Here is a 10,621-nt window from a genome sequence, read left to right as displayed (position 1 = left end):
TTAACCAGTGTGTAAAGAAGGCTCTTGTGTAACCAGCTATCTGGACCCTTCTCTTCGGAGAGTTTGGTTTTATAGCGAATTGCTGTGGGGATGAAGCTTTATAGCTTGGGTGTCCTTGTCGCCACCATCCTGTTCTGTGGGGAGCATGCCTTCGCTTTTCAGAGGTAATCCGCTGGACTCCGAGGTGGTGGTGGGTGGTTTTCCCCATTTGCTTGATCCTCCTGGAATCTAGTCAGTGCACTGGGCTAGGGAGCAAAACATTCAAGTCTAAAGGTCACCTCTGCCTGAAAGTTTCCATATGTTGCTCTTCCAAATTGTAGTTTTCAGTACAATAACGCTCTCACTAGATCTAGGGTCTTTTTTCCTTTTCTGGCTCTAGTTTTATTACTGAGAAAACTCTGAATGATATGTATATTCAGCAGCTAAGAAAATAAAAGAAATTGAGTCTTCCGATTTTTTTTAAAGTATTTATTTACACCTTAACACTTCACATGATTTATATTTTTCTTGTCTTCACATATATGATGTGTTGACTGCAGATGATTTATTTATTTTCATACATGGAACATGTGAGGGAGAAGAGGGTAAAGTTATCACACTGGAGGTCTGGGTTTGCATGGCTGTTCAGCATGGAATAGGAAAGGAAGAACAGGTGTGTTATAGGAACATACGTGTGAACATATCTAGTTCTTATTTTGCTTGGCAGAGTGATTCCCTTAGGACTTTCTACTATAAACCACTCGAAAGAACTCTAGCATATATAAACATGAGGTAAATATTTCTATTAACTAGTCAGTTTTTAAGTTTTTCAAAATTGATATTATTTCCTTTGGAATTATCTTTTTAAAGTTTTCATTTTGTAAATCCATGGCTGATTCATGTCAATGTATGTCAAAGACCACTACAATATTGTAAAGTAATTAACCTCCAACTAATAAAAATAATTGGGGAAAAAAATAAAAAAAATTAAGTTTTCATTTATTTTTTAAATTGGTGCACAATTGCTTTACAATTTTGTGTTATTTCTGCTATACAACAACAGGAATCAATCATAATTAAATATGTGTGTATGTGTGTGTATATATATATATGTGTGTGTGTGTACGTATATATATATATATATATATATATATCTCTACCCTCCTCAGCCTCCCTCCCCTCCCCTCAACACACCCCTCGAGGTCATCACAGAATGCCAGGCTGGGCTCCCTGTGTTATTTAGCAACTTCCCACTATCTATTTTACACATAATAGTGTGTATATATGTTAATGATACTTTCTCAATTCATCTGACCCTCACCTTCCCCTGCTGTGTCCACTAGTCCGTTCTCTGCTAGGTTCATCAGTACCATTTTCTAGATTCCATATGCATGTGTCAATATACAATACTTGTTTCTTTCTTTCTGATTTACTTCACTCTGTGTAAGAGGTTCTAGGTTCATCTGCCTCACTGCAACTGACTCAAATCTGTCCCCTTTTGTGACTGAGTAATATTCCATTATTGAAGTGTGCCACAGCTTCTTTATCCATTCATCTGTCGATGGACATCTAGGTTGCTTCTGTGTCTTGGCTACTGTAAATATTGCTGTAATAAACTTTGGGGTATATGTGTCTTTTAGAATTGTGGTTTTCTCAGGGTATATTACCAGTAGTAGAGTTGCTGGGTCATAGAGTTGGACAGGACTAAACTGACTGAGCATGAACGTATAGTAGATCTATGCCTAGTTTTTTAAGAAATCTCCATACTTTTCTTAAAAAGCTGGAAATAGAACTGCCATATGACCCAGCAATCCCACTTCTGGGCATACACACCGAGGAAACCAGATCTGAAAGAGACACGTGCACCCCAATGTTCATCACAGCACTGTTTATAATAGCCAGGACATGGAAGCAACCTACATGCCCATCAGCAGACGAATGGATGAGGAAGCTGTGGCACATATACACCATGGAATATTACTCAGCCATTAAAAAGAATTCATTTGAATCAGTTCTAATGAGATGGATGAAACTGGAGCCCATTATACAGAGCGAAGTAAGCCAGAAAGATAAAGACCATTACAGTATACTAACACATATATATGGAATTTAGAAAGATGGTAACGATAACCCTATATGCAAAACAGAAAAAGAGACTCAGATGTATAGAACAGACTTGTGGACTCTGTGGGAGAAGGCGAGGGTGGGATGTTTCAAGAGAACAGCATCGAAACATGTATATTATCTAGGGTGAAACAGGTCACCAGCCCAGGTTGGATGCATGAGACAAGTGCTCGGGCCTGGTGCACTGGGAAGACCCAGAGGGATCGGGTGGAGAGGGAGGTGGGAGGGGGGACCAGGATGGGGAATACATGTAAATCCATGGCTAATTCATTTCAATGTATGACAAAAACCACTGCAATGTTGTAAAGCAATTAGCCTCCAACTAATAAAAATAAATGGAAAAAAAAAAAGAAATCTCCATACTGTTTTCCATAATGGCTGTATCAGTTTACATTCCCACCCACAATGCAAGAAGGTCCCCTTTTCTTCACATCCTCTCCAGCATTTATTGTTTGTAGATTTTTTTGATGATGGCCATTCTGATTGGTGTGAGGTGATACTTCATTGTAGTTTTGATTTGCATTTCTCTAATAATGAGCAATGTTGAGCATCTTTTCATGTGTTTATTGGCCATCTGTATGTCTTCTTTGGAGAAATGTCTGTTTAGGTCTTCTGCCCATTTTTCGATTAGGTTTATTTTTCTGATCACCAAGTGTCAAGTAACAAACTCCATCACCAAAGGATTGTTAAGAAATTGACACAGAAGTCAAATTGCTAGGGTAATTGGTTCCTTATGTCTCTATGTAGTGTCAAGAAATGAGATGGTTATGATTTCTAAGGTTCTTGCTAGTTTGAATATTGAATTACTGGGATAAAGGATATAGTTTATCCAAGTAATTGGATATTACTTGGGTAAAGGAGGGGGATAGAAGAATTGCTATCAACACATCCAACCTGGATACTGTAGGCAATGACAGTATCATTCCCAGAGAGGGAAAGGGAAGGAAGTGCATGAGGATTTAGCTTCTGTGTTGTCCCAGGCACTAGGATAGGTGCTTAGGAGTTATCCTGTTAAACCCCCAAAATCCTCCACTCCAGGGATATTTTTCCCTGACATTTTACAGAGGAGGAAAATAAGTCTCCTGGGAGAATAACATTGGCCCCATTTCAAACAATAAATGTAGAGTTTGGATTCAATCCCATTTTTTCATCATTTCAACTCATTTTACTGCATAGCACTCCCTCTAAAAATTATAGAAGTTAGGAAGAGAGCCAGTTTGAAGGGAGATCAGATTTAGTCACAGTCAGACGGCAGAGACAGTTGGTCTGGAAGGTAGCCTGGAAGAGGGGCTAGGGTGGGGGTTCGCTCTGAAGACCTCACCTATGGCGGTAGTTATGAAGGTGGCCTTAGGGCTTCTCAGGTGGCTCAGACAGTAAAGAATCTGCCTGCAGTGAAGGAGACCTGGGTTCAGTCTCTGGGTCAGGAAGATCCTCTGCAGAAGGGAATGGCAACCCATTCCAGTATTCTTGCCTGAAGAATTCCATGGACAGAGGAACCTGGTGGACTATAGTCCATGGGGAAAGAACAGACTGAGCAACTAACACTTTCACTTCACTTTCACACTTTTAGCCCAGCCTAGCACAAGCATCGGCACTGCTGGCTGTGGCAGAGTTTGGTGGGCTCACCTACAGACCACCATCTGCATCCTATAGTGAACTAAACTCCTTGGTAAGACAGCCACTAGCAAGATGTACCAAAGCTTGACCCTGTTGTTGCAAAATGAGTAAGCTTATAATAGTTCAGTAGGACTAAATATTAAAGAAATACACTGAAAGAAAATAGTAAATGAATGAGGAAAATTCCCTCATATATGGCTGTTCTTACTTTTTTTTTTTTTTGCTTTGGTTTGGCCAGAAAATTTGTTCAGGTTTTCCCATAAGATGTTATGAAAAAATCCAAACAAAGCTATGGCCAACTGTATACTTCAACATCTGATTGATTGTTGGTCAGTCCCTAAGTCGTGTCTGACTCTGTAACCCCATGGACTGCAGCAAGTCAGGCTTCCCTGTCCTTCACCATCTCCCAGGGTTTACTCAAACTCATGTCCATTGAGTTGGTGATGCCATCCAACCATCTCATCCTCTGTTGTCCCCTTCTCCTCCTGCCTTCAATATTTCCCAGCATCAGGGTCTTTTCCAATGAGTCGGCTCTGCACACCAGGTGGCCAAAGTATTGGAGCTTCAGCATCATTCATTTCCAGTGAATATTCAGGATTGATTTCCTTTAGGATTGACTGGTTTTATCTTCTTGCTGTCCAAGGGACTCTCAAGAGTGTGATCAATACTTATGCTTGAAAAGAGGGAAGAGACTATGACTATATCTTAATCAAATTATATTATATTGAAAACACTTAATATTTTGTGCCTACCATGCAGGTCCCCAAGTATTGGGGGAGGGAGGAACTGCAGCTTTGTAGGCAGATGCATATCTGATTCTCAGGTCCCATTCCTCCACTAGAAATAAAATCACAAATCTTGATTCTGAGTAAAAATAATTTTTTTACCAAATGTTTCTGAGCATCACTCTTCCAGGAATTGTCTATTACTGAAGCTAAAAGAAAAATCTAATTTTATTCAGGGTGACAGACTTGAATGAATTATTTCTGGGGGTAAAATATATAACCCCTCCTAAAAAGAGCTAGGGGTCTGGCTATTTCCTAAACCTGCTCTTTGTTATCATTTTCTTGGCATGATCATTTTCCTAATAATGCTTAGTGTTCAGGCAATCTCTCAGTGGCTGATTTGTAGGTGCATTTTGATAAATCTAATCAGCTAAATGCTCTGGAACTGAAACAAAAAAAGTTTTAAAGGCATAAATACCATATGCCAAAGAGAAAGGCAGCCAAAAAAAAAAAAAAAGAAAGTCTCCATATTCACTTGCTTTTAAAGGCCAAACACTATAAAGGGTAAAAATAAAATACTAGCAAGAATCTGTAAACAGTCATTAATTGCATTGTGTTCTGATTACCTAAGTGCAGCCAGTCAGATGAGGCTATTTATTTGGAAAGAGGAAATGAGAAGAAGTAGGAAGAAAAGAAGGAAAACGAATTGGAGAGTGAAGAAGTGTTGAGGATAGAGGGCTTCTGAATTATTAATAGGCCAGAGGAAGTGTTCCTTCTGTTGACTTCATATACTATCTGCCACCTGGAGACCAGCTTGTTCTCTTTCACTTAGCTCCCACTGATATATTATTTTCATCTTAGAGAACAGGCCACTAGTAGCTTTAAAATGCTGTAATGCAGAAAACAAAATTGCAGCCTTGGGCTATGTTCCGTTGTTCAGAGGCATCTCACCAGCTTTTTAAATTACAAAACAATCTTTCAGAGCTACAGCAAGTGTGAACCGTCCCTGTAAACCATACACAGGACAGACCTTGAGGAGCATAATCATATTCTTAGAGGGGACTCAGCAGTTCAGCTCAGTTCAGTTCAGTAGCTCAGTCATGTCTGACTCTTTGCGACCCCATGGACTGCAGCACACCAGGCCTCCCTATCCATCACCAACTCCCAGAGCTTGCTCAAACTCATGTCCATCTAGTTGGTGATGCCATCCAACCATCTCATCCTCTGTCATCCCCTTCTCCTCCTGCCTTCAATCTTTCCCAGCATCAGGGTCTTTTCCAAGGAGTCAGTTCTTTGCATCAGGTGGCCAAAGTATTGGAGTTTCAGCTTCAGCATCAGTCCTTCCAATGAATATTCAGAACTGATTTCCTTTAGGATGGACTGGTTGGATCTCCTTGCAGTCCAAGGGACTCTCAAGAGTCTTCTCCAACACCACAGTTCAAAAGCATCAATTCTTCGGCACTCAGCTTTATAGTTCAACTCTCACATCCATAGGTGACTACTGGAAAAAACCATAGCTTTGACTAGATGGACCTTCATTGGCAAAGTAATGTGTCTGCTTTGTAATATGCTATCTAGGTTGGTCATAGCTTTTCTTCCAGGAGACAAGAGTCTTTTAATTTCATGGCTGCAGTCACCCTCTGCAGTGATTTTGGAGACCCCCAAAATAAAGTCTGTTACTGTTTCCACTGTTTCCCCATCTATTTGCCATGAAGTGATGGGATCGAATACCATGATCTTAGTTTTCTGAATTCTGAGTTTTAAGCCAACTTTTTCACTCTCCTCTTTCACTTTCATCAAGAGGCTCTTTAGTTCTTCTTCACTTTCTGTCATAAGGGTGGTGTCATCTGCATATCTGAGGTTATTGATATTTCTCCCGGCAATTTTGATTCTAGCTTGTGCTTCATCCAGCCTGCATTTCGCATGATGTGCTCTGCATATAAGTTAAATAAGCAGAGTGACAATATACAGCCTTGAAGTACTCCTTTCCTTTCCCAATTTGGAACCAGTCTGTTGTTCCATGAACAGTATGAAAAAGCAGGAAATGTTGCCTAGGTATTAAAACTCAGGAGCTAGAAAGCTGAGTTTCAGCCTCAGGACTTCCACTTGTTGTCATGAGCAATTTGAGTCATCTTTGAGCCTTGGTTTAAAGTGACCTGCTGTTTCACTGTGCTTGTATTTTTCACTCTGTTTTTGATGCAAGCCTTCCCCCACTACCAAGTGATTATTGGTTAAATCTTGTAACTCTATCCCTTCAGAGATGTCATCAAAATACATCTTTATTTTTCATCTCCCATTGCCCCAACATATTCTACATGGCAGAGTAATCTTTCCCTGCCCTTCCATGGAAAGTTAGAAAATTCTATGGCTTTTTAGCCCACTCTTAATTATTGACTGGAAGATTTTTACAGAAATGCACACCTATGGTGATTTTTCTTTTGGCCAGCCAAAAATTAATTCTGTTATCTTACTAACACTTTGCGGGTTATTACATTCAACAGTTATACCTGACACACCTGTGGAGTCTAATTTTTGTGAAATATTGTCTTCGATCTACTCTTCCATAGAAATAAAAGAGCATTCTTCAGCACTGTGAGCTTCATTTTCACTTTCTTTATCAGAGTGAGTCACTAAGGTTTTTTTGTCTTTTTGTGGTCTAATATTCACATTGTCTGAATCAGAACTATATTCTGAAGAGTTACCATCTTCATTAGTATACATGTTGCTTGGACAGAGAAAGGATATGCATAAAATTCACCAAAAAATTCTTCTTCACTTAAAATTTCACGATGTGTCGTTTTTGAAATTTTTTCACTTATAACACACACACACAGTGTGTTATTGGCTCAGTTGTGTCTGACTGTTTGTGACCCCATGGACTGAAGTGTGCCAGGCTCCTCTGCCCATGGGATTTTCCAGGCAAGAATACTGGAGTGGGTTCCCATTTCCTTCTCCAGGGGATCTTCCCGACCCAGGGATCGAACCCTCATCTGCACTGCAGGCAGCTTCTTTACCGTCTGAGCCAGGGACACAAAGTTGGAACAAAAACCTAACATAGCAAAATGTGAATGAGAACAATAATCCTAAGTTATATAATGAACCGTTGATTAATTTTAAGCTCTGACAACTTCGCATGGTGATGTTAATTGTATCACCCTCTACAGAATAAAGTTACCTGTTTCTAGTCAGTTGTGACTCCATCTTCAATTCTAAGAATCTCACTTTTACCTCCAGATTCTTGCCACTGTAAGATCTCGCCACTCCTTTAGGTGGCACTATTGGATGGCATCTGAGCAATAACTGCATCCTATGAAGTGGTTTTTCTTTGGATTTTATTTACCAACCTAGACCCTTTTGGCTCAGCAAAGAATCCACCTGCAATGCAGGAGATGCAGGAGATGTGGGTTCGATCCCTGGGTGGGGAAGATCCCCTGGAGGAGGGCATGGCAACCCACTCCAGTATTCTTACCTGGAGAATCCCATGGACAGAGCAGCCTGGAGTGCTTCGATCCATGGGGTCAGAAAGAGTAGGACGTGATTGAACTGACTGAGCACTCACACATAGACGACTGGAGGCCAGCCTTCGCAGGTTTAGCTTTTCTCAGGTTTAGCTTTCTCGGGCACCAGTCCTTCTGTCTGTAAACTTGAGGGCTGGCCCATTATTGTCCCCACTAGGCTGAGTTGAAGGAAGTAACACCCCAAAACTTCATCCCTTTGGGAGAGTGGGAATTGAGAGAGAATCGCGGCAACTTCTTGCAAAGAATGTCAGCTTAAAAATAAATGCACAATGTGAGAGTTTTGAGTTGAGTTTTTTGGAGGGCACCATGAGGACCTTAGCCTGGGAGACAGCAGCTCAGAGAGCTCTGAGAAACTGCCCCAAAGAGCTGGGGTGGAGGGTGGGGGTGGAGTTCAGTATATCTGTGATTTTGGGTGAAGTGAGAATACGTGCAATCAGGCACATATTTTTCCAGAAGATTTCTGCTGGTTTTGTGAAGCCTTTGCTAGTCATGAGGAGCAGTTGTCACCATGAAAGGTTTTGATGCTTTTTTAGATATGAGGAGATACAACAACTGGGCCCTTAAATCAGGTCCAGAGGACATCTAACTATCTGAAGACCTGCTCTGACAGTTCTCCCAGTTTGCCTCATTTCTGCTCTCCACCCTGAACTCCCTTCGGGGGGGTTGAACGTCAGCAGCACCTGATTTCATGCTTATAGAAGTAGATGGCAAGCACCCTTGGCGAGTGCCAATTTGTAGTTGACAGAACTATTTTCACAAATCCTCCCCCTCTCTCCGCTCTGACTACTTTTCCTGGTCTCTAAGAAAGACGGCACAGAGCCAGGACGTGGATTTTAAAAAATGGAAGGATCTACATAAGGTGATCTCATTACTAAATGAGAGGAAAGGCCCCCATCTTGGGGCCTGGCTGAACAAGAAGCCCCCTGGCTGGGTCAGGAAGCTCTTTCCTGCTCTGGTTCCTGTTGCCAAGGATGAACCCGAGTTTGATGCAAGCAAGACAGGCCTTTATTCAATGGTCAGAGGATGGAGAAGGAGAACTCAAACTCCGAAGGCACTTTCTCTCTGAAGGGAGGGGAGTACGGGAATTTAAGGGTTAAGAGGCAGCCGGGTCATTAGGGCTCAAGGGAGTGGGCAGAGAATTCCCTGGGTGGAGAATTCCAGGGCCAGCCCACGTGCAGTCTAATACGCTCCTTTGAAGCCAGCAAGAGTTGTGCCAGCTGAGTGCAAAGGCCCTCCTCCGGCAGAGATCTAAGCACGACGAAGAAGCAAAGTTAACTCCAGGACGCGTCCAGGCTTCATCTGCATGGGCGTGTTCTTGTGGTCAAGTCAGAGCTAGCTGGGAGTGGTTGACCCTTGTATGTCTCAAAATGCAGCTGCAAAACACCTCTGCCGAACTCCAGCACTTGTGAAACAAACTCAGAGAGAAGTCAAGGCCAGGAAAGCCTTTAGCCTCTTTTGCCCTCTATCTAGGATCTAGCCTTTTCAGTCTGGTTTTGTTAGTGGGCCTTCCTAGCGTCCTGTTGATAAAACCCAGCTAGCCTGTCCAGTTTAAGACCAGTTTCTATGCCTGGGGCCTGGGTGACATAGCATCTGACTGACCCCATCTCATTATTTAATTCTGCTGCATTGCCCTTTGGTCAAACTGGAGACAGGAAGAGTCCAGCTCACCACAATTGGAACTTGGATGTATTATTTTATTAGTGGTATTATGGGAAATATATATTAATGGAATGGTGTTACATATTAGTGGTAAATGTATACCCCGATCATTGTACTCCTCCACATTTTTTCTTCTGTTGACTCATTTTAGTACTTTCTTGTCCCTTAACACATTTAAAAAATGCCCAAGCATCTTATCTTCTAGTCAACACAAAATATCCTTTACATGGAACTGCAATTCAACCTCTATTTGAATAATGAAGTCGTTGTTTTGTAAGACATTGTATTTCATTGTTAGCTTAACTTGTCAGTTTCATTTTAAAATTTAGAAGTAAATTCTAAAAGTATAATGCTTTAATTATACAAACCCCACATCCTGTTTTTAATTGAAGTTTAGCTTATTTTACAATATTGTGTTAATTTTGGATGTATGATACAGTATGTATTTTTCAGATTCCTTGTTTATAGGCTATGAGAAGACATTGGATATAGTTCTCTGTGCTGTGCGCTAAATCCTTGTTTATCTGTTGTGTGTGTAGTAGTGTGTGTCTGTTTACTCCCTGCCCCTAATTTATCCCTCCTCCCATCCTTTCCCCTTTGCTAACCTTAAGTTTGGTTTCTGTCTGTGAGGCTGTTTCTGTTTTGCAAATAAATTCATTTGCATTATTTTTTATATTCTACATATAAATGATATCATATTCCCTGTCTGACTTATTTCCCTCAGTATGATAATCTCTATGTCAATCCATGTTGGTGTAAATGGCAAAATTTCATTCTTTCTGTATAACTGAGTAATATCCCATTTTGTGTGTGTGTGTTGTTTTTTGTTTAGTCGCTAAGTCGTGTTGGACTCTCTGAGACTGCATGGACTGTAGCCCGCCAGGCTCCTCCATCCATGGGATTTCCCAGGCAAGAATACTGGAGTGGGTTGTCATTTCTTCCTCCAGGGGAATCTTCCCAACCCAGAGACTGAACCCACATCTCCTGCGTCTCCTGCAT

General features: G+C 41.2%; 1 protein-coding gene across 2 annotated transcripts in view; it reads left to right on the top strand.

Annotated features, from left to right (window-relative positions):
* Positions 1–38: 38 nt before the first annotated feature.
* The window catches only part of CPB2 (carboxypeptidase B2), a 54,961-nt gene continuing 44,378 nt past the window's right edge, over positions 39–10,621 (top strand). Inside the window, exon 1 of one of the 2 annotated variants that reach the window (XM_070471226.1) lies at positions 39–164. In XM_070471226.1, the coding sequence (XP_070327327.1) occupies positions 91–164 (74 nt within the window). In that variant the 5' untranslated portion in view covers positions 39–90. The remainder of the gene's footprint in view (positions 165–10,621) is intronic. The other variant, XM_020873943.2, reaches the window with a different exon arrangement.

The sequence above is a fragment of the Odocoileus virginianus genome, chromosome 8 (genome assembly GCF_023699985.2).
Source record: "Odocoileus virginianus isolate 20LAN1187 ecotype Illinois chromosome 8, Ovbor_1.2, whole genome shotgun sequence".
NCBI lineage: Eukaryota > Metazoa > Chordata > Mammalia > Artiodactyla > Cervidae > Odocoileus > Odocoileus virginianus.
This window is presented reverse-complemented; position numbering and strand designations above follow the sequence as displayed.